The 27,069-nt window shown below is 32.1% G+C and overlaps 4 protein-coding genes and 1 long non-coding RNA gene across 14 annotated transcripts; 3 read left to right on the top strand and 2 right to left on the bottom strand.

The window, feature by feature from the left end:
- Positions 1–288: 288 nt before the first annotated feature.
- On the bottom strand, positions 289–16,277 carry Rbp (RIMS binding protein). 7 transcript variants are annotated; one of them, XM_086906577.1, is made up of 17 exons: positions 16,123–16,277; positions 12,938–13,072; positions 11,677–11,990; positions 11,377–11,554; positions 10,815–11,261; positions 10,376–10,682; positions 9,663–10,249; positions 9,437–9,563; positions 8,326–8,510; positions 7,685–8,089; positions 7,076–7,601; positions 6,767–6,976; positions 6,478–6,686; positions 6,167–6,394; positions 5,815–6,076; positions 3,525–3,775; positions 289–2,108 (listed from the first exon to the last, which is right to left on the bottom strand). In XM_086906577.1, exons 2-17 carry the CDS (start codon positions 12,968–12,970, stop codon positions 1,581–1,583), a joined length of 4,797 nt encoding a protein of 1,598 aa, XP_086762703.1. In that variant the 5' UTR covers positions 12,971–13,072; positions 16,123–16,277; the 3' UTR covers positions 289–1,580. The 7 variants fall into 7 exon arrangements, with proteins under 7 accessions (XP_086762703.1, XP_086762702.1, XP_086762706.1 ...); XM_086906576.1 differs by having other exon boundaries at positions 12,938–13,090; positions 16,123–16,261; XM_086906580.1 differs by lacking the exon at positions 16,123–16,277 and having other exon boundaries at positions 8,326–8,534; positions 12,938–13,671.
- On the top strand, positions 10,126–12,108 carry LOC147657828 (uncharacterized). Its single transcript, XR_015291676.1, has 5 exons — positions 10,126–10,260; positions 10,361–10,483; positions 11,118–11,248; positions 11,404–11,610; positions 11,720–12,108. It is a non-coding gene; the product is annotated as an uncharacterized LOC147657828 (long non-coding RNA).
- wbl (endoplasmic reticulum protein 29-like protein wbl) lies at positions 14,922–20,471 on the top strand. 4 transcript variants are annotated; one of them, XM_086906582.1, is made up of 4 exons: positions 14,922–15,346; positions 18,892–19,154; positions 19,600–19,998; positions 20,137–20,471. In XM_086906582.1, exons 2-4 carry the CDS (start codon positions 19,059–19,061, stop codon positions 20,371–20,373), a joined length of 732 nt encoding a protein of 243 aa, XP_086762708.1. In that variant the 5' UTR covers positions 14,922–15,346; positions 18,892–19,058; the 3' UTR covers positions 20,374–20,471. The 4 variants fall into 4 exon arrangements, with proteins under 4 accessions (XP_086762708.1, XP_086762710.1, XP_086762709.1 ...); XM_086906584.1 differs by lacking the exon at positions 14,922–15,346 and adding an exon at positions 15,351–15,401; XM_086906583.1 differs by lacking the exon at positions 14,922–15,346 and adding an exon at positions 18,607–18,698.
- LOC100864800 (ran-specific GTPase-activating protein) lies at positions 20,321–22,608 on the bottom strand. The gene is made up of 4 exons (XM_003696844.4): positions 22,271–22,608; positions 21,850–22,007; positions 21,483–21,769; positions 20,321–21,402 (listed from the first exon to the last, which is right to left on the bottom strand). The coding sequence occupies exons 1-4, from the start codon at positions 22,283–22,285 to the stop codon at positions 21,098–21,100; spliced, it is 765 nt and encodes a 254-aa protein (XP_003696892.1). The 5' UTR covers positions 22,286–22,608; the 3' UTR covers positions 20,321–21,097.
- Positions 22,609–22,894: 286 nt separating this feature from the next.
- On the top strand, positions 22,895–26,703 carry LOC100865037 (serine/threonine-protein phosphatase PP1-gamma catalytic subunit B). The gene is made up of 5 exons (XM_003696846.3): positions 22,895–23,139; positions 23,879–24,010; positions 24,095–24,325; positions 24,412–24,740; positions 24,892–26,703. Exons 1-5 carry the CDS (start codon positions 23,085–23,087, stop codon positions 25,132–25,134), a joined length of 990 nt encoding a protein of 329 aa, XP_003696894.1. The 5' UTR covers positions 22,895–23,084; the 3' UTR covers positions 25,135–26,703.
- The last annotated feature ends 366 nt before the right edge of the window (positions 26,704–27,069 follow it).

The raw sequence follows: 27,069 nt of genomic DNA, 5'->3' as shown, positions 1-27,069 counted from the left end.
CATCTAATTAAGACATGGCGTTATACGTATGCTATGATTTCTCATATCCCTTTTTCGTTTCCCTAATATTTTCTTTTGTCGATCAAATTCATATTACGTTTCCTCGGAGCGATATTATTTAATTTATTTATTTATTTGTTTTATTTATATATATATTTATATATTTATATATTTTATGACGTAGTTCAATTTGATCCACGAGTCGCCCTATTTTAAATGCTTCTGTCGATTTCTTGATGTCATTTCACCTTTGTCTTATACAATGATTTATTTATTTTAAAGTCCTGCTCAAGTATAACAAGGAGCTACTTTCCTGTTTATTCTTTACGAATGATCCACTTGCATTACGTTACTCTATTTTGGTTATTGTTATAATCACATTTTTTACTCGTTTCTTCTCTTTGTATTTCTCTAATATCAACATAAAATTTGATCACATACTTTAGAAAGAGAAAATTATATGTCGAGCCAAGAAAAACGAAGAAAGAAAAAAATAAATAATAGATAATAAATAAAGAATAAGATATTGTAAATAATCACGTACGTATGTCATGTACGTATGTCACGTTTTGATATTTGATTTTTTCTAAAATATTTTGTTACGAAGATTAATCGTCTAATAATGATAAAAAAAAAACCCTGTTAAAAGCGAGATTTTAATAGCTTCTAAAGTCTAATATAACCTGAACTATAAAATTAAGTAATTCTACCTCCTTTTTGTTTTCAGTTCTCACTACCTTTTTACATATACATATAGATAAAATATTAACGATATATAACGATCTAATCTATACTTATAATAAGAATAATTAGTTCATTAAACTAATTGACGAGTAACTTTTTTATATAACGAACTGATTACGTACTAAAAATTCGATTATTTCTGTCCCTGTATCTTATTCGAATATTTACCATCATGATATAAAATTTTATTATTTCATTTAAACTACGTGACATCAAAACGATTCTATAGTCTATAAAGAAAAAGAAGAAGATAGAAGTAAAAACGAGAAGATAGAAGAAAAAAAAAAGAAGAAAAAAATCTAAAAAATTCAACTAGGATTATTCATTATTTTCAGTTATATTCTCTGCTTATATTCTCTGAAGAATACGAATAATTAATCGTACAACTTTCTCGAACAATTTTCGCGAAAGATATCAAAATGCAAGCGAACATTCTTCTTCTTTTTTTTTTTTTTTTTATTATACTAATATCTATATAGGAAGTTGCACCAACGAGAAAGATTAATAAATATCGGTCTCTTCGTAGGTGATAGATAGATCTTTTCAATGATTGCAGGGAAATAATAACAATCGTTATTAGCAGCAGCAACAGCAGCAGCAGCAATGGCAGCACACATTTGTATTTGTTCAGGGATATTCGCGAAGACTTGATCGGACGAGACGCATTCGTACGTTCCTGCCTGCGACGTCTCGCTTGTTCTCCGCGAACATTTCTCCGTAATACTGATTTATGAACAAATCTCTTGATCCTTCGAGCTTTCAGCGTGAATTCACGACAACATGGTAGGGCTGAAATGGAGAAGAAGCGGAGCTGGCGACACGGGCAAGGTAATCACTCACTTGCCTAATCCGAATTTCATGAAAATCAGTTCTTTCCCTTTCGACAGGATATCGCCGCCAGCGCTCGCACCGGCCATCTCCGTGAATTTTTGCATCAGATTCGGCCCTGTACTTTGCTGCTGTTGCTGCTGCTGTTGTTGTTGTTGGCCTTGCGTGGTATTCGGTTGCACCTTCGCTTGAGGTGTCGGCAACACTGTCGGTATTCCTCTCATCGGTTTACTCGTGCTCTGGCTGCTTTGCATCGAAGAAGCCTGATTCTGTTGGGAATACGGTTGATTCGGTTGTTGTTGTTGTTGCTGCTGTTGAGGCTGTTGCTGTTGGAATTGTTGGCCTTGGGGACCGAATCCTGCACTTTGCTGTTGATATCCTTGGTTCTGTTGCTGGTAATTTTGGTTTTGCTGATTCGGTTGTTGTTGTTGTTGATACGGTTGATTTTGTTGCGGATAGTCTTGTTGTTGTCCAAGGCCCTGCATACCTCCTGGTAAATTACTACCACGATTGATCACGCCTCCCCTCCCCTTCCCCTAAAAATTAAAGCGACACAAATTAATGGAATAAACATTAAAATTTTAGATCTATCTGGTACGTATACGTTCTCAAACATTCTGGGCCGGCAAGTGTGTTAAAATGTAGTATTGTTTCAAGTAGTACCCGATATCCTGAAAGGTTTAAACAAATTTTTATTCTAAAAGATACAGATTTTTTTTTTTTTTTTAAAAGATAACATTGTTCGTTAACGTACTATCTAACTGAACATTAAAATTTATTGTTTCATACACTTATTTATTGTTTAATAATAATGATGTCTCGCTTCTTCCTACTACATTGCTATTATGATTATCATGGTAAATAATGCGTTTGTACTAATACGTTGATACATTGTTACCTAAATGAAGAGACAAAAATATGAGAATGTATTCTATATATGCGATTAAATAAGATTTTTGGTAGCGATTCGCTTAATAATCTAATTGATTGTTACTTTTGATCGTTGACCTGTAAAACGTTGAAATTTTACTGAATATGAGATTGAAATGAGTATGTATTAAAAAGAATTGTGCGGAACGGAAGCGAAAATGAATAATGACAAAAGCGGAGAAAAAAAGAGAGGTAAATGGAAAGACGAGGAATCTTTAATTACCGAAGAAGCATAATTCACTGCAATTTACGTTTAATTCGTGCAATTTACGTATTCGCTAATATACATGCTTAGCTGTCTATCGATTAAAAGCATTTAATGATAAGCTTCGATATACTACGATTTTTTTAACGCAAACATTATTGTTTTTAATGTTTTTAATGCAAATTTACTTATTTTTATTAATATAAAGATATTAAAAAATTCAAATTTTTTTTATAATTTACCAAAGAAATGAAAATCATTTCCTTGAATAGTGATTTTTTCAAAGAAAATTTTACAATTTCTTTTTTTTTCTTATACAATTGTAAAATTTCTCGATTCGTATTACTGTTAGAAGCGTGTTAACATTTTCATGAAAGGTATCATACATATTTATTACTTGAGAAAAGACTCATCGATAGGCTTGTATATATAAATATATATACGAATTTTAAGTGATCTTCTAACAATATATGCACTTATCATAAATATCAAACATTTGTGTTAAAAAATATTGAATATCGTTATCGTATCATTAATTAATCAATCCTCTAGAATTGTTAAGTAATTGCCATTAAGAACATACCTGAATCATTTTTTTAATCCTTAAATTGTTAAAGCCATTGGACTCTTTGGGGTTTTTCTTTTCATTTATAAAAGGAAAATAATACAAAAACTAAAGAATAAGTGGAAACAAAAGCGTAACAGTGAATTGAAACAAAGGAGGAAAAGAGTTGTTTGAAAGATTTGCAAGAACAAGAAGATAAAAAGCATGGCGAAAAGCGAAAGTGAAAACTTCTGGATAGAGCAGTGGACTCACCTGTTGTTGAAGGTGGGGTGGTACGGGACCTTGTTGATGGGCACCCATGGGTGTGGGCCCATGTTGATTGGACGTGGTTACAGTCGTGTAGCTGTGGTGATTCGCTTGTTGGTACGCTAGATGCGGTGGATTGTTTTGTTGATGTTGGAGTTGATGTTGTTGGTTGTTCATTAGTGATGGTTGTTGTTGTTGTTGTTGTTGTCTAGAGTCTAAGTGACAGACAGGGACAGACACAGGCACAATGCAGGCATCTAGCAACAGAGAAGAGAACAAGACCGTGTTGTCATTCATGGCACATTTATACCTTCTAAATGGACATTTAGACACGCTGCCGATCATGCCAAGTAATAATTTCTTTATTTTAAAATTTTGAAACTGCTTTTTTCTTCCTCTCACATTTCCTTTTCTCTATTCTCTGTGTATGAAATATCGTTTTCGCGTTTTTTTTTTCTTTTTTTTTTTGTATAATTGTATTTTCATTCTTTCTTAAATAACATTTTACTTTCAATATTTTGGAAAAAAACAAAAAATTTTGATTCACTTGGCAAAATCTGGACTTGCGTATATCGTTAAACTTTTCTCGCGACTTTATTATATTTCAAGACATGAAATCTGATAAAACATATCGTATTGATCCAAACGTAATTCAAAACGAGTTATCGAAAAAAATTAATTGTTTAAATGTCTAAATGGCCAGCATGACAACACGACACGAACGACAATCATGTGACACGACGACCATCGACCAGTTCAGGCACACAGAAACATATTATGTCATTATATATAGAATACACGCAATAGTTATATACATATATATACATATATATATATACATATATATCATATACACATGCATATATATTATAAATATATATATATATGTACATAGCGTAAATATAATACGTATATATATATATATATATATATGTCGTAGAGGAAAAAGATAGGCATGTAAAAAAGTAACGGAGCCGTAAAGTGCTCGGAAACAAAAGATACGAATATAATACATACGTAAATATTTCATACATACATATATGTATATGTATGTATTTGTATTTAAGAAAACACTGAAAGCAGCTTAGTGTTTTATCGTATATATACATATATATGTTATATATAAATATATATATATATATATATACATATATATATATATATATATGTATACATATATGTATAAGTAGATAGATATTTAAATAGATAGATAGATAGATAGAGAGATAGATAGATAGATAGATAGATAGATAGATAGATAGATAGATAGATAGATAGATAGAAGATAGATAGATAGATAGATAGATAGATAGATAGATAGATAGATAGATAGATAGATAGATAGATAGATAGATAGATAGATAAGATAGATAGATAGATAGATAGATAGATAGATAGATAGATAGATAGATAGAAATATAGAAAATTATTTTGCATATGGCAATACACGTGTTCCTAAAAAGATTTGCAGATACAAAATATGTAGCTTTCACACATTGCGCGAACACATTAATCTCGTTATCGGACTTTATATTGCGATAAATTAGTACGAGTTCCTATAATCTTGTGTGTATTATTGAAATGCTATTTTAAAATAATTCCCTGAAGAATAAATGCACCTGATGACTTACTAAAATGCCTTATAGAAATAGTTGATATGTTGCTTTACCCTGTATTGCAATTTCTCAATAAATTTGCAAGATAGGTATGTCCCTAAAAATAGTAATAAGTTCTGATCAATGACGATTGGGCTTTGCAAGATCAATCAATCATAAACTTGTGTGACCCTTCTGCCTGTCGTCTGGCACATCTAGTTTCGTGTCTTGTGTTGCTTGCTGTTTGTATGTTTTTTCTTTCTTTTTTTTTTTCTATTCACACTGACGTCCAATTGTTTTCCAGATTTTCTTTCCTTCTTCTTTTCTTCCATTTTAAAAGCAATATTATAATATTCGCCATCGTTCAGATATTCAAGCAGATTAATTCACATTGGTTGAATATATGGCGCCAGTGTGAATTTATTGCAACTCCTCGAGCCAGTGCTTTTTATCTTCGTAGAAATCGTTCTCAGTTTCGATCCTGTTTATCACTGCGTTCTAGTTTCTGCTGGTCGCTTATTCTGTCATTTCAAATTTAGCTTCTTTTCTCTCTTCAGAAAGTTGAAAAATATTGAAAAATATATAAAAATTTCAGTTACTTCGTGTACTTGGCTTGAGGAGCTATTTATATCATAATTCGCGACATCGTATCGACATGAATAACATAGTGATAAAAAAGATAATCAATTAGAAACTTTTACCTTTGCCTCGTCGATGACCAGTAGGAGGTGGTTCTCGAGGCGGAGGAGGTGGTCCTCTTACTCCTGGCCCTTGACTTTGTCCCGGCGGTCTCCTATTTCCTGGAGGAAGTTGCCCTTGTGGCGGTTGATCAGGAGCTTCGGTAAGGAAATTGCTTGGAACTAAACCACGTACTCCATTTAATTCACCCATATAGAATCCATCATCGTCTAGATCACCATAGACATAAATTTCATTCCCAGTTTGGAATGCCAATTCCACTTGCTACAGAATTAAAATATATTAAAATGTGTAAATAAATTGAACTTTTTAACTATTATAAAAAAAATATCTATTTGTTAAAAAAAAACTTACGGAATCGACATTAGGAGATAATTCATGAGGATCATAGTCATAGAGTGCTATCATTTTCTTCACAGGCATACTAGCATAAATATCTCCCCATCTTCCTCTCCTTCCTAGCTGCCCTTGTCCAGGCTGATTTTGATCTTTAATCTCTTCAACCATATTGTAAGGAACATACCCTCGTCTACCGTGACATTCTCCCCAATAAAATCCATCCGCGTCTTTTTCACCGTACACCTATCAAATTAATTTACGTACGTAATAAAGTTAATATTTCATAAAACGCATAACGGAAAATTGCAATAACTTTTTGTAAAGACCTTAATAGTGTCACCCTCGGAGAAGGGCAATTCTTCTTCACAAGCGTCCGGATTAGGTGACATTCTTTTCGGATCATAATCAAATAGGGCAATAAACCAACGTGTTCTTTTGTTCATTTGTTGAGCGCTACTTGACGAATGACCCGCACCACCTTGAGCTTGCATTCCTCGTCCTCCACGGTAGCTAGAAGCTCTACCTCTTTGACTTCCTATCGTAATAAAATATGCAAAATAAGTAGAACATAAATAAATTATGACAAGCAAATATTTGAGATATTTTTATACGAACCTGGTTGATCGTAATAAGGATCTTGAGGCCTACCAGCAGGACCACCCATTCGTCCTGGTCGATGCGTTCCAGGAAGCCCTTGTTGCCCTATTTGAGGTCCATATCGATGTTGGTTATGATGAAGCGGCATACCTCTACCTCTACGTGACGGATCATCTTCCTCGCTGTAATTCGCTTCGCTTGCCGAATCTTTGGTGATTTCTGGAACTCCTAGATAGTAATAGTGTGCAAAATTTTAAATACTTTCAATAGAGTAACTTGAGAATAATCTAAATATAAAAAATCAAATTTTATAATAAGAATCCTTACCCATCTGGGACATGCTCTGTCCAGGATAAATTTCTTTATCAGATAAGTTTTCATCAGTCTCAATAATAACTTGGCCATGAGCGTCAACCCTAGTGCCTCCGTGCCTTCTTATATGAGAAGGTACAGGAGTCGATGGATATCTTTGACCTACACCTCCTAAACGATGTCTACTCGGATCATCTGGTTGTCCGGTAACGGTGGGTTGAGGTTGTCCTTGATCTTGCATGTGCGTAGACCCATGTTGCAAATGAGTCGCGGTTCCACCACGAAGAACGCTGCAAGGAATAGCGGTAGCACAACTATCGCCCGATTGACTTTCCCTGCTTTTTGTTCTGACCGTGATGTGTTTCGGATTCAGACCCATAAGTTTGTGTATATCCACCAAAGCATGGTCACCGGTGGGGCTGTCTACGTCGGTGACCTTTTTTCCATCGGCATACACCGCGTAACCGGTGACGGCCGAACCGTTTAGGGCAACAGGCTGCCAGGTCACTAGCAAAGTGCCGTCCTGCGGTCCAGCCTCCACCTATGGCAAATATAATGTATAATTATTCATCGAATGTGATATCGATTGTAATATAGAAAAAAAATATCGAAACAATTGTTAACCTGGATATCGACCGGAGGATCAGGTAATCCTTTGGGTAATGTTTTGAAATGGACATGACAGGCTAAATTGTTTGCCGCTTGAGTATTTTGGTCCTCGAAATGCGTCGCCCTCAAATTCTTTGCTTTCACGGTTACCCTATAGATTGTCGAGGGTGCTAAACCGGTAATCGTGTGTCTATAAACACCAGGCTTCACCGTCCTAACCTCGACGTTATTCACACAAACCACATGTTGATGATTGCTATTGCTCGGCATCCAAGAAATGACTGCACTAGTGGCGGTTACATTCGATGCCTTGACAGCAGTTGGGCCCAAAGCGACATCTTTACCGATTACCATCGTACAAGCAGCATCACGTGACGTTCTTCTTGAATGTGTCACTGAACGTACGCTTATTCTGTGTGGCTATATTATTAATTAAATGAAATCAAATAACCTGACAATCTTTTACGTTTAATTATGTACATCGTTATATAAATCTCGCAATTTCTTCTTTCGTGAAACTGATACGACTACAAACTGACATAAAACATTCTCCGTTCTAAGATATAAAGAATTATATATCTCTATCTATCATAATCAGCTAGTGTCACAAACAAATATATCACTTTAAAGAATGACAATTTATTTTTTTTACGAACCCTAGTAGAATCAACTCCTTCGACCAATGCTCTGGTTCTCTCCGTTGCTTTGACAGTAACCTTCAACACTCCATCCACGTAGACGTGATACGACTCCAATTGATGAGTATTTTCTGGCGCCGTCCAACCGATTAAAACGCTCTTGTTCAACTGCCGCTCGAGAGTGAGGTGCTGTGGCGCCGGAACTAGGTCCGAAAACAGGTAGACTTCTTCAGGAAAAAAAGACAAGACAAGCCTAGCTGTAGCTAAAAATCTTTCACTATCTAATTCTCTAAGTCCATCCAGCCTAAGTCCATCCAATACTCAACACAGTGCAAGATTCCGTTTACGTCTTTCATCAAGAAATTAGAATATTTACCTTAACCTCTCAAAACAGAGAGAAGAGACCATTCTTTTAATCTCTACAAAAATAACAACAACATGCATATGTTCTACTTTCAAACGGCATTGTTGAACAGCAAAGATTAATTAATAATAAAAATTATAATTAATAACGTAATAAAAATTATGTATTCTACAGACAATTAATTAAATTTTTCTTATCTCGAGGAGCATAGAAACATAGAATAGATATTGCGTATATATGTGTATATAATATACAATACATATACCTTGTTGAATCACGTAAGAAGGGGTTATTGAGAAGAAGCATTCTATGTACTTGGAAGAGCTGCACGAAGATATGTTGAAACAAAAAAACTTAATACTACAATGTCATCATAAAATAGAAAATATTGATATCAACATATTAATTTTCACATTACACAAATCGCTAATTATTAAAGGGTAATAAAATATTTCGTTATATAAATACTTATCAAGCATGGAGTTTTTACAAATTCGTTAACATTTAAATTAACTTAAAAGTAACTTTAAATTATATTTAACAATTCGAATTCGTGAAGCAAACATTAAATAAATATTCTACCATCTAAATACGATGCGATTATATATATATATGTGTATATATATATATATATATTCATTAAAAAGAATCACATATCATAATTTTCACGCTGTTTACAATTATAAAAACATACTACATCTACTTTATCACGATCTACATGCTTGAAAATGAAAAATCAAACATATAAAACGAAAACGTACTAACCTGGTGGCTCTTGCTCGTCTTCTTCCGCAATATTATCGAGTTCCGCGTATGCAGATAATTCGGCTTGTCGATTTCGATTACCCTCTTCTAAAGCCGCTAACTCTAAATCGATATCTTGTAGATAACACTAAAAGAAGAAAAAAAAAAAAAAAAAAAAGGAAAAAAAAATCATAATTAGCCATGTCTCGTACGAGAAGCACAATAAAATTTATTCTAATAATCTTACATTGCTCACTTGGGGAATGTTAGTTGAAGCTGAATCATCAACGTCTCTGAGGCCAAGAACAGCTTGATGGAATTCTAACAAATCGTCACCGATCAATTTTTGAACAAAATTAGCTGGAACAAGACCACGTCTACCGTCAAGAGTTTCCGCATCGAGGAAACCATCTTCGTCAGGTTGCCCCCACACAAGTAAATAATCACCACCCTGAACGGGCAACTCTGCTTCAGGATTCTCGTTCGGCGAATGCTGAAACGGCTCGTAAGTGAAACGAGCGATATAGACGTAACACCGTCCTTTGCCGGGTATATCCAGCATATCCACCTGACCCTCGGGCACGATATTGTCATTGGTCAGTCGATCTAAAGGATTAGAAAGTATACTACTAGGTATCTTTGGCATCTGCCTTGAACCAAGGAAGTGATGGCCCGTCGTAGAGGGCGCTGTCGGCGAACTGGCACGTAAACTTTGTTGGATCTGTTGAATAATGGCTTGCTGCTGAAGTTGATTGGCTTGAGACTGCGCAGAAAGTTGTTGCATCGCTTGAAGGGGATCACTTATCGCTTGTAACAAGCCTGTCGATGTGGTTCCTATGATAAAGGTGAGAAAGAAAAAGCGTAAAATATAGGTTTTAGAAAAAAGAAAAATAACAAAGAAATATATATATGTGTGTGTGTGAAAAGAAAATTGTTTCCTGGTAGGGGAAAAATTGATACCTGAAGACACGCCCGATGTGCCAAAAGCATTGGTCCCGACGGTGGAGTAGGTCGATCCGCTGGTAGCGAAACTGCTCTGTACACTCGAGAAGGGAAGAGCGGATTGTGGTACGTTGGTAAGCGCGCCCAAAGTGGAATGAAAGCTGGTTGTCGAATAAGGTGGTAACGAGGACAACGTGGTTTGCGGAATACTTGTCTGCGGAACGGAAAAGTTGTGATGCGACAGTTGAGTGCTAAAGCTACCCGCTCCTGTACTATACGTTCCATTCGGATGCGATGTAATGGATAAACTTGGATACGTCGTTGCCTATATATATATATACACACACATACAGAGACCGATATTAATTCAATGAATGAAAAGTACAAAAGATTGTACGAAGATTCGTAACAAAAGATTCTGAAATCTAAAACAGAATCGAATAACCCGTTTCATTACCTGTTGACTTCCATTCAATTGAAAAGTTTGGGCGGTTTGCGTGGGCTGCGAATAATGAGGTATTATGCTTTGGCTGGATGATGTCAGGTACGTGGTAGAGGCCGGATGTTGCGGCTGTTGCTGTTGTTGCTGTTGGAGCGGCTGCTGATAGGTTTGCGTATGCGGATAACTCTCTTGATACTGATTGCTCGTATAATGGGTGTGCGTTTGTTGTTGCTTCTGTTGTTGCGTTTGCAGAACACTTTGGGAATGCGTGCTCTGCAACTCGGTATGGCTTAGCTGAGCTTGTTGATACTGTTGCAGCTTTTGTTGGAAAACAGGTTGCGATTGGCTGGTGGAGAGCGATGGCGCTGGGGGAATTGGTTCGCTGTAATACGGCGGTCCGTTTGGCGTCAATGGTGGACAACCAGGCATCATTGGCGTTAAGGGCATAGGTGAACCTGCATACTGTTTCAAAGATCGCGATCGTAACGCTTTCATAAAAATAAAACGATAGATATAGATCAGAAGAGAGAAAAAAAGATATATATATAATAAAAAATGAATAATCATTTATTCATACATGACTCATCTGCGTTGGCATTCCTAGGCTCAGAGCATGCGGATGAGGTGGATGTTGATGTTGACCGAGATTAGGAAGATTTTCGGAGCTAGATCGCAAAATACCCTGTGTGACCGAGGGTTGTTGCGTGGTAATGGTTCCTCTGGTATGATCCAAATCGTGTATCATTCTGTTTGCGCTGTTGAATTAAAAATTAAAAAATTTATTCGAAAGTGGAATAATATTACGGGGAAGGTAAGAATGTATATATATATATATATATTTCGAAAATGGAGAATATATCGGTATTAGGAAACGTACCTGTTATCTTGTTCTATCTTTGCTATTATTCTATCGATTTCAGAACCGGCTGGAGGCCAAGTAGTTGGAACGGAATGGCCCACCATAGGCCCTCTGCTTCTCGCGCGTCTCAGACTCGTCAATTCCAATGACAATTCTTCGTGTCTGACCATCTGCAACTCTGTCTTCTTTTCAAGCTCCCTTATTTTTGACTGCAGCGCTTCAACCGATTCCGGTCCTTGATACCGCCCCGCTATCTTTTCGCGTAATTGATTCTGTGCCTCCGCATGTTGGCGCTCCAAGTCCGCCTTTCGAGCTTCTGTTTCACGCATTTGCTGAAAAGATCATTTATACTTTACTTTTAATTTTTTTCATTTTCTAAAATTAATTATCCTCTTTTGTAAGAAAGAAAATAATCATGAACCTCGAAATATAACGAAATAATGGATACGATATCGTACGTTAAAAATGATTGGTTATGAGGGGAATTATCAAGATGTTCATCAGCGCATGTATAGAAAAAAAGGGACACGGGTATCGATAAATCCGTTTGTGATATCATTTTTCTCGCGATATGGAAAAATGTGAGTTACGTTTAATATTTGTGGCTGAAGATAGGGAACCACGTTTAATAACCGGAAGGGACGCCTGGGTTGGGAGTATGATCCACGACGAGAATCACCCGCTCGATATTAATAATGAGAGAGAAGCCTTTGTATTCTGGATGCCTCGAAGGAAGGTAGAGCCGAACTTACTCGACGCAAACTTGTTTGTTCCCGAAAATGTTAAAAAACTGATCTGCGAACCGCAAAAGGAGAGTCGCAATATCGGTGAAACGCTCTTGCAGGTTATCTTTTTAATTAAAACGAATTTTTCCGCTCCGCCCCGCTTCAAAATTCGCTTAGAACATCAATATTTAATGGCTGACGAACGCCTCGTTGAACGCCGCTTTTTTCGATCCTCGAAAGTCTTTATCTTTAATCCACGTTACAACACACATGATCATTACGTGCCCATTGCATATTTCCATACGTAATATTTGCCGCACAACAGAAATGAAAATTTTTGCTCTCGAAGTCGAAAAAAAGAAAAAAAAAAGTCGAGTTTTAAATTTTAAAAACTTCAACTGAAAAAAAAAAGAGAAAAAAAAGAAAATAAAAGTAACAATAACAATATCACTCGCTGAGTGAGAGTAGAGAAGGGAAAAAAGAGGTAGAAAGAAATATATATGATGGAATATAAATATTAGGAAAATTTGTTAAATCGAGGAGAAGAATCTCACCTCGAGGATAGATTCAAGAACTGCGTCCTGCATGATGGTGGTTTTCGTGGAGGTGGTAATCCCGACAGCAGATCCGGTATCCTGCAGCTGCGGAGCCTGAGGTGCCGTGGAAGCGCCACCTCCAACACCACAGCACTGCAACATCCCTGAAGTCTGAAACCCTCGCCCGTCTTTATCACGGCCAGTCCCTATCGATCTACCGTGTATCTAGGAGCTATCTTAATTAATTGGCGGCTTTTGCGGGGCCTACCAGGCTGCACACGACGATCCCACGATTAGGTAGTATTCGATTCTCTGGATGCGAAAAGGAATTCTTTTTTCATTGCGATACCCCACGATACCCTTAACCCCCTTAAAGGTGGATGAATCGGCTGAAAAACAGCCGGTTACTTCTTCGTAACAACCGTGAAAAAAGATAATGCTTTTCGCATTCAACCCTCTGTATACCGGAACAACAACGGCCCTCTACAATCCTATATAGGATATATCTCTTCTCTGAATGTTGAACAATTCATTAAATCGATAATATATGTATTATTATTGGTATTTGATATATAGAGGATTAAACGGAAACAAGAATCAGCATGCCACCATTCGCCGCGCTCTATAAAAAAAAAAAGAAGTCACGTTGGTAACGTTGCAACCGATCTCACCGATCGAACGACACGTGCGCGCTCCCTATTATAATTATCGTGATTGCACGTTTCATTGCTTTAAAGAAAAAAAAAAAAAAACGATCGACGCATATAAACCGGGACCGCGCGAGACTCGATAACGAATTACACGATAACCCTGCCTCCAAATGGGAGAAATTCAATCAACGAGATTACTGGCAACAGGTTATTCGGAATGTTTCAGATCAAAATATATCCTACGCGATCAAATATCCGGCCTTTGTTATTACGTTCCAACGTAATAAGTTGAAGAGAGTTACAACAAGTTGTACGTATTGAATCTAAGTTTGTATGAATTCTTGTAAAAAATTCTCGAAGGAAAAGATCTTTTTTGAGGTGAATATCGTAGAATGGATGAGTTACTTCTAATTTTTAATGGATTTAAAGATTAAAAGAAATAAAATATTCGTTGTTGTCCCATTCTCAGTTTTGATAAAAACTTGATTATTTAATTTGAAGTGGTATCGAACAATCAATAATTGTTAAACGATTAGATCAAATTGATTTTTTCTTGTATCAATTTTGAAAAATATGTTAAAGCGAATATGTTAAATTTTATTGATATAAAATAACAAAAGTTGAATTACAATTAGAAAAGAAACGCGAATGATGAGTAAATTTTAAATATATGGGTACAAATAAAAAAAATTATTATTTATGATTTATTTTGTCTTGGAAGGTGGAAAATATGAAAATAAAATATTCGTAGAGAAAATTCAAAAGAATTTGTTAGAATCAATTCTAATAAAAATATCCATGTGCTCTATTTGAGATAATAAATATATGTTGCAAAAAAAAAGAAGTGTTTCTATTCTTCGAGCAATCTAAAAATAAATATGCAAATATGTATCATATTTCAAAACAGTTGTTTTCGATGGCGGAAGTTAAGAAATTTATTTAATTTCAATATGATGACAACAACTCAATTTTACCGGTTCTACGTTCGAATAATCCAATCACAGTAGTCAGAAGGGACATGTTAATCCAGAAAAAGTCGAACGCAAATATTAAAACTGTAGGATATAGCAACCGATATCTACTTATAATATGCATAAGTATTATTCAATAAAATCTCCTTTCTTCTCTATTTTATGTCTTTTCATTCCATCTACATATATATTATTTAATGTAATTAATTATCTTTAGAAATTCGAAGAATTTATTATGCTATACCAATTTAAGAAATGATATACGCATGATAAGCATAAATAAGATTTGAAAAATATTTATTAATTTTCACGTACGAAAAAATCATCATTTTAGGAATGAATATATATTTTACCCGAGAAGAAATATGTTTCAACTTGCTCATGATACGCAAGTCCGATAGAAACGATAAAGCTAAAGCGCAGAAGTTAGCAGCAAAAAGGGAATAAAACTTGATTCATTGGATAAAAAGATATAAAAATGCAACGCAAGGAAAAATATAAGAGTTACCGATTAATTTGAAAATCGAATTAGAGAAAATAGAGAAACAGGATAGAAAATATATCGAAAGAGCGGACCAATGACTTGGCCTTTCAAAGGAAAGACACTCGTTTTAAGCTGCTTGAGACATGATAAAAATTTCAAAAGGAAAACAAATGAAAGTGACCTCTCGACATTCGGTCGTCGCTGGAAAAGGAAGAGTTGGGGGGCGGTAGTTAAACAGAAGGAAGGAGAGATTCAGAATGAGTTTCTGTCTATGAGTACGGGTCGAGTGGCACGGCACTGCTTATTGATCTCACTACCAATGGTACGTAGTATACATATACACCCGGTGCGCACGGGACATCACTGCACGACAATACGTAATATATCCACTATCACTATGAACTGCCTATTGCTATCACCACGAGTAACAGCTATATACGTCGACACAGCTAACAGAATATGTTTTTTTACGATATGTCATTATACCAATGACAACCGGTCACCACCGTTGTCTGTTTCCTCACTGACACTTCGTTCTTACGTTATTTTCCTCACCAGGCCACGTTTTTAACGTTCCTCCATCTCCTTACTTATTTTATATTATAAAATACGAAACACATATATACATTTATTTTTCTAAGTAAGTTGCAACGGTACCGTGTGAATATTCTATTTTTTTTTTTTTTTTTTTTCGAATTCGTATAAAATTCGAATGCGAAATCTTTTCTTTTTAATCACATTTAAAAATCTCATGAAAATCTCTTTTTTTTTCTTCACTCTTATTTATATTTGCACTTAAGCACTTATATATCGTCGTAATGAATTTCTCTGATTTTTCTTTAAGCAAAAACGCGCAAGTACTCTTCCATTCTCTTCCACTCTCTCTCTCTCTCTCTCTCTTTCTCTCGTTCTTTCTCTATTTCTATCTCCCTTTCTCTCTCTCTCTCTCATTCTCCCTCATTTTCTTACTTTTCAATCAAAACTAACAAACTTCTATTTTCTTTCCTTTTCTCTCTTCCATTCAATCTTATATAAACTCTCGTACTGGCTGTTCATGATGCTTGCTTTCGTTTCTTTCACGAGATGCACGACACTTACGATAACCGAGTCGAAGGGATTGTGGCAGGCCAGGGCTGCTGCTGCTGATGAGCGAACTTCACGGGACTCGCGAGCTTTTTCACTCGGCTATCATCCCGTACAAGCCCCAAGATCTGCTCGGCCGTGGAAGGCAGGCGGCAGGGCTGCTGGAAAACGGGGGAGGAGGTATATTCGCTCGCCCACCGGAGAAAGGGGCAACGAGTGGGGGTAGACACGGGTCTGGCGGGAGTATAGTTACTTAGAGGGGATAGAGGACCGGGAAAAAGAGAGAAAGAGAGAGAGAGGAGGTAGGGGTGCTGTCACTGGAAAAGCAGCCAGGGGTAGGAACTCCCGTCACCACCAGATATGGGTCACTTTACGATCGATACCGATATAGAACCCCTTCAAAGCTAGGGATCACGAACGATCGCCTACGTCATTTTTTACTTCGATATAGCACCTTAACCTACAGTTCTTTTTTTCGTCTTTTTCAAATTTAAAAAAAAAAAATAAAAAAACAAAGATATTTCCGTGATGATATTAACTTGATATAATATTGATGATTTTCTGAATATAATTTCGAAAAATATAGATTTAATCGGGGAAAATTAAACATGGCGTGTTAGAACAGCTAGCTCGAAATTTAATATATACACCTTGAAAGTCTAGTGACTTTAAAGAAGGGTTTATCTCATAGCTACATGGGGATGTAGCTTTTATAAAAGACCAATCAATACACGTAAGACAATCCACCGATCTTTCTCTCCCTTTTTATTCTTTTAACTATCTTTCTTACTCTTTTTTTTTCTCTTCTTATACACTCTCCTTCTTCTTTTGACTTTCCTCTCCTCTATTTATCCATCCTCTCTTTTCACTTACCTATATATGCAGTATGCTTATATTCACTATATTCTGTCTCTGTGTTGAATCTATTTTCTCTCTTTCTCTTCGTCATTCCGTGTATTTGTCTTTCATTTTACTTTATTTTTCAATGGTATAAACATCATCTAGGGTGTACATAAATATCATCCAGAATGAATAGGAAAAAAAGTAAAAAAAAAATCAAGTTTTGTGAAATTTTAAATTTATTAATTATTAAGATTTTTTTCATTTTCTTCTTTTCTTTTTTGTTTTTAAAATTCAATATAAAATTTCTAACATTAAGAAAAAAATTCTTCTCGAAAGCCATTGTATTTATATAACATACAAAGTAATCATATTAGTCTTATTAAATTCATGATATATTTTATAAAACATTATTTCATATTATTATACTTTTGTAACTTATAATATTGTATAATAAATTGCAATGTGCGAAATACGAAGTTATCGATATACATATTTAAATATCAATAATGACATCAAGAACTGACTTACGTAGTTGGTATCCGATAGAAAAAAATATGAGAGCAAGAACCTCGTGATAGGCACGGCCCTGACAGAAGCGCAGGCGTCCTTGCGATTGAGTGACGTCACGAGACTAAGGCACGGGGCGTTATACGCTTATCAATGAACGTACGACGCCTACGGCGGATACCTGTTTTCTAGTAACTAACACCCTCTCTTGCCCGCTCTATCTTTTGCACCCCATACAGTTTATCCTTCGCTCAATTGTGATTTTATAATCGATTAAATGCCAATTTAAACAATTTTTTTTAAACATTCATTATCCATCCTTTTAAATCACTGCACCTCAATTTTGTGCATATTCTTCTCATTTGCAACATAAATATACACAGACATGTCTTACTCATTGAGTAAGACTTTGATCTCAAATCGATTGCGTACTATGATTTTGTTTGAATTGAAAGAGGTCAAATATGTGTATATTGTTTGAGCTTTTTATACATCATGGTATATATTACAACCATATTTTATAAAAATAGAAACATTTTTTGATTCTTTGACAACAAATTTGTACTGAAATATTTCCGTGTTTATATTCTTTTTCCTCTTTTTATATTGATTTTGAACATTAAAATTGTTGAACATAATTAATATTTTTTATATTGTATTATTAATTTTTTTTAATAAATTTTTAATAATTACGCATTCCTTTACACGTGTATAATTATACTAATTAATTTTTTATTTATTTTTTCTTCATACGTTTTTATATTTTTCGTTCATTCATTGTTTTTTCGTAATTTTAATAATTTAAAACTATAATATTCATTTCATTATTTTGAATTTCAGAAATCAATCAATGATATAAAATAATTGTAATGCTTAAAATTTTATTAAAAGCATTTAATTATCTTTGATATATTCACATTAAACAATTGTAAAATTCTATCATTATAAATAAACTGATTCAATTTATATTATTTTCACTGATAATATAAAACATTCTTTTCAATATTTTTTTTCAAAATAAATATGTTTCAAAAAATGTTATAAAATGATTTATATTAAAAATAAAAAAAATTAATAAAATATTTTTTTGAATTATTAATTAATATATATCTATAAGAGGAAGCAAATATTATATATTTTTTCTATAAAAGAGAAACTTTAAAGTATTTTCTAAATATACATTATTACAAGATTATGATATTTGCAATTAAACATCTAAATAAGCACATATACTTAAGAAAGTAAGTATATACTGTCCTGTAACGTACGATTTCGTGTCCTTTTCTGATTCGTCAGCGCTAAAGCGCCGCATTTGCTTCACCTGTATTTAATCAAGCACATCGTACTGTAACATTTGAGGTTATTTTCAAGTAGTAACTAGAAGAAGAAGTTCGATATAACTATTCAGCTCTTTTTACATTTCTCTTCTTTTAGTTACATTTACATATGACTGGTTGCCAACTTTATGAAAACGTGCGATAATCAAGAAGTTGGTTAATACGTAGCGCACATCGCTAAAAGAATTGTTTTCACTAAGTTATCATTTCTTGAATGATAAAAAGCATCTAAAAAGTTATTCATAGTTTCCTGCCAGTTATAACATGCTCTCATCAATTGTAATATTTCTTCTTATTGGAATTGCGGCTGCCGAAGATTGCAAAGGATGTGTTTCTCTGGATTCTTATTCCTTTGACAAGGTATCTTATGAATACATTGAAAGTGATATAAAAAAAATATAATTTTAATTCTTAGATTAATAGACTTAAAAAGTAGTTATTTGAAAATAAACAAAAATCAGTTATTTTTTTAAGTTTCTTTGTTCTTTTTATCTTGTTGATTAGATAATTTGTTACCATAGTTACAAGACGCTTAGTTACGTCATAGATATGTATCTAATATATATATGTAAAATATAAAAATTTATATAATAGAAATTATATATATTAATACATATGAAAGTATATTTATATATTTTGTTTTTTTTTTTTTTTAATACAAAGTGAATAAAATAAGCGAATAATAAGTATTATTATTTTGATGAATAAAAAACATTCGCTTGTTATAAATGTATTATTGATTTAAATATTTATTACGCAAGTTATTGTATAAATATTTAATAATATTGTAATGTTCATAATATAGGTGATACCGAAATTCAAAGCTGCAATTGTTAAATTTGATGTGGCATTTCCATATGGAGAAAAACATGAACAATACGCGCAAATAGCTGCCGCAACAAAAGATTCCCATGATTTGTTGGTAGCTGAAGTGAGAGTGAAAGATTATGGCAATAAAGACAATTCTGATCTTGCTAGTCGATATAAAATAAAGTCCGAAGCTTTTCCCGCTATTCTTCTATTTCTTCAAGGAAAAACAGATCCTATTCTATTCGTTGCAGAAAAAGAAACTGATTTTACCGCGGATAATATAAAACGATTTGTTAAAACAAAGTCTGGAATATATCTTGGTTTACCCGGTTGTGTGGAACAACTTGATAGACTTGCTGAAGAATTTAGAACTAGCGGAGAATCGGAAAGAAAGGTAATATTATATTATATACATAATATATATTTACGTATGTGTGCTATATATATATATATATATATATATGTAAATATATATATACATATACACGTAAATAATAATTTATAAGTTATAATTATTTTTTTTATTTCGTAGGAGATATTAAACAAAGCTAAAGTCTTTGAAGAAACATTACCCGAAACACAACGCGCTGCGGCAAAAGTTTATGTTAAAACTATGGAAAAAATATTAGAAAAAGGAGATGTTTTTGTTCAAACAGAACAAACAAGAATAGAAGGCATATTAAAAGGGAAATTATCAAATGAAAAGAAACGCACAATGGAAGAAAAACGTAATATCCTTCATTCTTTCTTATACAGAGATGAATTATGAAGAAATTATCATATTATAATATTATAAATTTTGTTATGCATACTTTTATAAAAATAATATCATATTGAAATTGAATAATTAATCATTTTTAAATCCAATATTTTACAATTAATTTTTTACATCATAAAATAACCAGAAAAAGTTAAAGATGTCAATCCTTACTTCAAATCATTCCAATATCTCTACAATTTGTAATGCAAAACTGCAATTTATAATAGCTGTAAAAAAATTGGAAAAATATTTAAAAGAAATAAAATATTTAAAAAACTTCTTTCAAATTTTAAAAACAGATATCCTCCTGTAAACATTCAAATTTTAATATTATGTTAATTTCCATGAAACGCACATGGATGTATAAAAATATATATTATAGAAGGAAAGATGTTTAAAAAAATTTAATAAAATTATAACCAAGTAAATTTTCAAACATATAGAATTAAACAATTGTTCTACTTTTTAATTTCTTATTCCTGTTAAATTTAATGTGTTAACTTCTTCATCATAGTATAAATGCTAAAATATTCTTCATTAAGAAATCACAGACAACATATAACGATTGTATAAATATTGAAAATTTGTTTAACTCATCTATTAACGTTGTTGTTAAAATATTTCCCTACATTAAATTCACTGATCAAATATTAAACATATGCATAGATGTATGTTTATGTTGGAATGTGCACTTATAGATAACATCTCTAATTCAGAGATATAAATTTTATTTTTACTTTTTCTCATCCTCAACTTGCAATTGCTCAAGTCCTTTAGACACTTTGTCCATACTTTCTTCATCTTTTACTTGTTTCTCAGAAGCTTCCACTTTTTCATTATCTTTAATTTTTAAATCTCCTTCAGCCAATTTATCTTGTTCTTCATTATCAGTACTTTCACTATAACTTACATCACTAGAAGGTTCACTATCACTCTCAACATGTTTTTCTTCTGTATTATTTTTGCCAGCATATATCTCACATTCAGATCCGACTATCTTCTTTGCTTTTTCAAATGCTTCTTTCCAAACAGTTGCATCTATAAAAAATATCATTAATTATAATTAATATTTAAAATTATGTTTTCTATTTATATTTATTCATTAATAATATATTTACTTTCTGCATTTGCAAATCTTATAGCAAGTAACTCTGGCTTAAGTTGTTCATCTGCATAATCAGCAAGTACACTCCATACCCATGCTCTATCACTACCACAATTAGGTTTCAATTCCATCCAAGGAGTTACAAAATGATTAGCACAAATTTTAAGTGTTTTATCTCTACGCATTACAACTCTTACTGTATTTTTTGTTTTATGTCTTAATAATTTTACTTCTCCAGTACCACGTTCTTTCCATTCTGCTGGATTATTAGAAGAATCATAACGATATAATTTTGCTCTCCTGTAAACAATATAAATATATAATAAAACTTACAATGACATATACATATGTTAATAATTCAGAAAAAAATAAAGCTTTACATTTTTATCATTTCAACTTCATCTTCCTCATTGTTGGAAACTTCTATTAATGGCAAAGAAATTATTGGCTCAAAATGTACATCTGCTTCATTGTTATCTTCGTCATTATCTTGAGCTTCACAATTAGCACTCTTTACATCAACATGATCTCCATTTATCTGTAAATTAAAATAATTTATAGATTAAAAAATATAAAAATTATATAATCGAAGATTCTATTATTTCTAATTGATAAAAATGAAATATTTTTCAAGCGAAATGAAGATATATGAACGATATACTGTTTTGTTTCTAAATGGACGCGACAATATAACCTATAGCGTCATTTGGAAAATTTTAATTAAATAATTATAGTAAACTTATTTATTAATACACTAATAACAATAATATGGGATTATAAAAAACAAAATATTATATTTACCACGTTTTCTGGCATTTTTTATCAGTTTTGTAAAAGAAATTATCCAATCACTTAATAAATACCGCCAATTCAACCTGCTTAATAGTAAACCGTGATATTGTATAATAGACCTCCATGATAATTCATAGGTGCATGTTTAAGACATTTACAATCACTGTTTTCTATTGTATAAAAAGTACATGCCGAAATATTTTTAAATTTTTAATTTAAATAAAATTATTTATAAATATATCGTTTACGAATTTATTAAAATAAATATTTCAAAAAATGAGATAACTTTAAATGATATGGGGAATTTAATAATAAATTTTATCACAAAATTTCCCTATATTTAGTTTCATTTATATTTGTGTTTACTTGAAACCACACATGAAACAATTATTTTAATATATTTAATTATTTCTAATTATTATATAAATAAATTATTTAATAACTAAAATAAATTTTTTATTTCAATTATAATTGAAAATTATGATTCCATTAATTAATATCAGAAAATATCAGAATTATGAATTTTTTCTTTTTCATAAAAATTACAAATTCAGTATATACACATATTTACGAATATGTACGTATTGTGTTCGATAAATCGACCGATCGAAATTTATCGAATAGGAAGAGCTCGAACTTGTAGAGGGGGTAAAAGGGAGTGGAGTGCGCGGTTGTCCGGGCGGCCATTGCGGGTACATTGTCCGAAACCGCGAATGCAATTGAGTGCTGTGTGCCACAGTAGTGAAATCCACGAAAATCAAAGGTCATCCCTAAAAGAAGGTACTCCGTGTAAAGCCCGGGACGCGCACAATACCACGGCCCGATGGCTGAATCTGATAAACTTAATATTGACAACATCATAGCTCGGCTCTTGGAAGGTAAAGCTACTCATTTGCCCTCCTTGAGGGGGGGTGTAATGAGACAAACTGTCGCCCGCGTCACCCTTTGTTATACTTTTTTCATACATGTATTTTACAACTCGAATGAATATTTTTTCGAAGATACTATGTCTTTTATCTTTTTTAAACTATTTTTTTATCTTCTTCTACTTATCTGTTTTCTTTGATCGATTACGCAATTTTCTTTAAATATAACCGATTTGAAATATTCTAAATGAACTAGCAGTTGCTTGTTTACATAAAATAAAATTAACACTGCGTAATAGAAGTTTTCGAACATTTTTATCACTATTTTACACGATTACTACCATATATTTTGACGTTTTTAATATTGTCTTTCTTTTTCTGTATTGTTTATTGTTTATATGTGTCTTTAAAATATATTAATAAATTGAATTATCTTCTAGAAAATTTGTTTTAAAATTTTCAATATTACCGTTATAAACAAAAAATTTAATTCCTTATTTTAAACAGGTAAACGAATATATATATTAGATATTTAATTTATATTTTTCAATATATTATTTATTTCTTTTTTTAAAAGATTTTTTTTTAATATATTAATTATTATCGCTTAAATTAAGTATAAATTTTAGTATTTGTTTATATTCAACAAATTGAATGAAAAAATAAATTAATTAATAATATTAATAAAAATTATAGAAGATAAATTTGATCAAAGCAAATATTGTTAAGCAAAGAAACTTTAATCTTTTAGTGCGTGGAGCCAGGCCAGGAAAAAATGTTCAATTGACAGAAGGAGAAATAAAAGGACTTTGCTTGAAGTCACGTGAAATTTTTCTATCGCAACCTATTCTGTTAGAACTTGAAGCACCACTTAAAATATGTGGTAAATTTTAATTTTGTTTTATAATTTAGATCTTATTTTTTTATTTGATTATAATATAAATTATTATTTAAAATTATTTTTAAGGTGATATTCATGGTCAATATTATGATTTACTACGACTATTTGAATATGGTGGATTTCCACCAGAAAGTAACTATCTATTTCTAGGAGATTATGTTGATAGAGGAAAACAGTCTTTAGAGACAATTTGTCTCCTTCTTGCCTATAAAATCAAATATCCTGAAAACTTTTTCTTACTTCGTGGAAATCATGAATGTGCATCCATTAATAGGATATATGGATTTTATGATGAATGTAAGAAAATGCATTTAAATATTAATAATTTATTATTTTGAAATATATAAATATTAATATAAATTTATATTCTAATATCTATTTAGGTAAACGACGTTATAACATTAAATTATGGAAAACATTTACGGATTGTTTCAATTGTTTACCTGTCGCAGCAATAGTTGATGAAAAAATATTTTGTTGCCATGGTGGCCTTAGTCCAGATCTACAAAATATGGAACAGATCAGACGTATCATGCGACCAACAGATGTACCTGATCAAGGCTTATTATGCGATTTATTATGGTCTGATCCAGACAAAGATACGATGGGCTGGGGAGAAAATGATCGTGGCGTATCGTTTACATTTGGAGCTGAAGTTGTTGCTAAATTTTTACACAAACATGATTTTGACCTCATATGTCGTGCCCATCAGGTACTTATAATATAAAATATCTTTAGTTTTAATATATTATTTATTTTAAATCTAATTATTCAATTTCATGAAATATTAGCAATTTATGAATGATATTTATAATTTTGTAATTTATTAATTAAAAAATTGTAAAATTAAAAAAAAATTTTAGGTAGTAGAAGATGGTTATGAATTTTTCGCAAAGAGACAGTTAGTTACCTTGTTTTCGGCACCAAATTATTGTGGCGAGTTCGATAATGCTGGAGCTATGATGTCCGTAGATGAAACTCTAATGTGTAGTTTCCAAATTCTAAAACCAGCCGACAAGAAGAAATTAACGTATGGAGGCTTGAACGCAAATAGACCAGTGACACCTCCGCGAGGTGGTGGAAATAACAAAAGCAAGAAGAAGTGAAATCCTTAGATTTGTTTCTCATCTTTTTTTTTTTTTTTTTTTTTTGAATGCAATGTTTAGAACTTTAAAATAACTCCCTTAAAACCCATAGTCTTTTAAGACATTAATTTCTTGTAAGAGAAAAGATGTTATTGTTATTATTTCTCCTAGTATCGCTATTACTATTATCAACGCTATTACCATATTATTTTCGAATTTATTCTTGTATTCTGCTCATACATTAACGATCACATTTTAAGTAAAAAAGAAAAAAGAGAAAAAAAATCTGGAGGGGCATAGTTTGCTAAGCGAAAAAAAAAAAAAGTTCTTTATTAATAGAACAGTTTAAACCAAAAGAAAAAAGAAGTTATTAAATGAGTGTCTATAAAGAAATTAAAATAAATTCAGTTACTCAAGATTATAGACTAGAAATTCGTCACAGCTATTATGAAATTCTATTAGAAGAATATATTATTCCAAACTGTAAGGAGACTTCTTGGCACGTTCATTCTCGATTCTTTGCTTAATATTTTCCTCGATGTTTTTGTAGAATAAACAATTTAGAGATCATTTGCGATATCACTGATTAAAGAATATGGCATGGTATAATTGATACAATTTAAGAGGCAATTTTATTATGCCATTCCTTGCTTCGATGGCATGCATACTTACCTTATTAATGAGATTATTAATATATATATAATATCGAATATAGTGGTTTTTGACGAATATTTTAAATGTGATACGTAAATTCGGCTTTATTACATTTATTCTGTAAATTGCACAAAATTTGTAAGTGACATACAGATACGACTTTCGTAAAGAGACCGTTTTTGTAGAATGTGCTTTTGTAATTAAATTTTTATAAACCGCAAAAAAAAAAAAAATACAGAATGTTTTAGCTGTTCAGTGGAAATCAATTTCAATGAATATTTTTAAAAACAAGAAAAGAAAATAAAAGATAAAAGACTTACGAAAGAATATATGTATATAATATTTATATATGCAATATAATTATGTATATATATATATTCTTTACTTATTACACCTGTATGCCAGAATAAATTTATGACATATATAAAAGTATTGTATCCGTGAAGTTTCATTGGATTCTTCATGATGTCATTGTGGTTACTAATTTCTGGGAGGAAATTATAGAGCTAATTTAATAAGAATAGGCTGTAAATGTGTATAATGCAAGTAGCAAAGTTATGCATATGTATGTATACATAAGATTCAAAAAACAAGGAATATAAGAAGAAACCCCGATTTGTAAGGATTTTATCATAATACGATCCCCTATAAACATTAACGGTCCCTTTTGTCGAGAATAATTTCATTAATTTCATGCACATATATTTATATTTTGTTATCAGTCTTGTTCATTCTTTTGACACGTTTTTTTCTCGTGTATCATGTATGTAGAAACTATTTTTCAGTGATGTCACAGGTACGAATCGTATATAAGAAGAAATCATTATAAGATACTGTTCTGTAAAAATCAGCGCAACAAACACCTATCATGTCTGCCTCCCTTGTACTTGTACATTAATTTCTATCTTATAAATAAAATTCACGAAAAAACATTCATTCACCATTTTTTGTTCTCATTCATATTCTAACATATATCTTTGGTTGAGCCTTTAATATATATATATATATATATTCATACTTTATAGAATCATCCTAATCTTTAATTTTTTCACACATATATAATTTTTGTACATATATTTAATATTATATTTAAAATCCTACTGGTACTATTAATAATGTTGCGAGTAATATCGAATAAAGTTCATAATTAATTGTACAATTTTATCCATTTTCAACGAAATACACTATTCAATTATTTTTTAGTATTTCTTGGATATTTTAACAGTTTAGATCGATATGAGTTTAGATCAATGTCAAAATAACAAATACATGTACATATATAATCTAAACTCGAACTGTATT

The sequence above is a fragment of the Apis florea genome, unplaced genomic scaffold, assembly GCF_048593485.1.
Source record: "Apis florea isolate Af1SG1 unplaced genomic scaffold, ASM4859348v1 contig_2495_pilon, whole genome shotgun sequence".
Classification (NCBI taxonomy): Eukaryota; Metazoa; Arthropoda; class Insecta; order Hymenoptera; family Apidae; genus Apis; species Apis florea.
This window is presented reverse-complemented; position numbering and strand designations above follow the sequence as displayed.

Excerpts from the sequence above, each read along its gene's own strand:
- Rbp (XM_086906580.1), bottom strand. The coding sequence starts at position 13,081 with ATGTTGCAGTGCTGTGGTGTTGGAGGTGGCGCTTCCACGGCACCTCAG. Across the intron at positions 8,535-9,436 it reads AGACGAGCAAGAGCCACCAG|AAGTCTACCTGTTTTCGGAC; the intron begins GTTAGTACGTTT and ends TTTTTCCTGAAG. Across the intron at positions 2,109-3,524 it reads CACCCCACCTTCAACAACAG|GGGAAGGGGAGGGGAGGCGT; the intron begins GTGAGTCCACTG and ends TTTAATTTTTAG.
- wbl (XM_086906582.1), top strand. The coding sequence starts at position 19,059 with ATGCTCTCATCAATTGTAATATTTCTTCTTATTGGAATTGCGGCTGCC. Across the intron at positions 19,155-19,599 it reads ATTCTTATTCCTTTGACAAG|GTGATACCGAAATTCAAAGC; the intron begins GTATCTTATGAA and ends TTCATAATATAG. Across the intron at positions 19,999-20,136 it reads GCGGAGAATCGGAAAGAAAG|GAGATATTAAACAAAGCTAA; the intron begins GTAATATTATAT and ends TTTATTTCGTAG.
- LOC100864800 (XM_003696844.4), bottom strand. Across the intron at positions 21,770-21,849 it reads GAAGTTGAAATGATAAAAAT|GAGAGCAAAATTATATCGTT; the intron begins GTAAAGCTTTAT and ends TATTGTTTACAG. Across the intron at positions 21,403-21,482 it reads AAGATTTGCAAATGCAGAAA|ATGCAACTGTTTGGAAAGAA; the intron begins GTAAATATATTA and ends TATTTTTTATAG.
- LOC100865037 (XM_003696846.3), top strand. The coding sequence starts at position 23,085 with ATGGCTGAATCTGATAAACTTAATATTGACAACATCATAGCTCGGCTC. Across the intron at positions 24,326-24,411 it reads ATATGGATTTTATGATGAAT|GTAAACGACGTTATAACATT; the intron begins GTAAGAAAATGC and ends ATATCTATTTAG. Across the intron at positions 24,741-24,891 it reads TCATATGTCGTGCCCATCAG|GTAGTAGAAGATGGTTATGA; the intron begins GTACTTATAATA and ends AAAAAATTTTAG.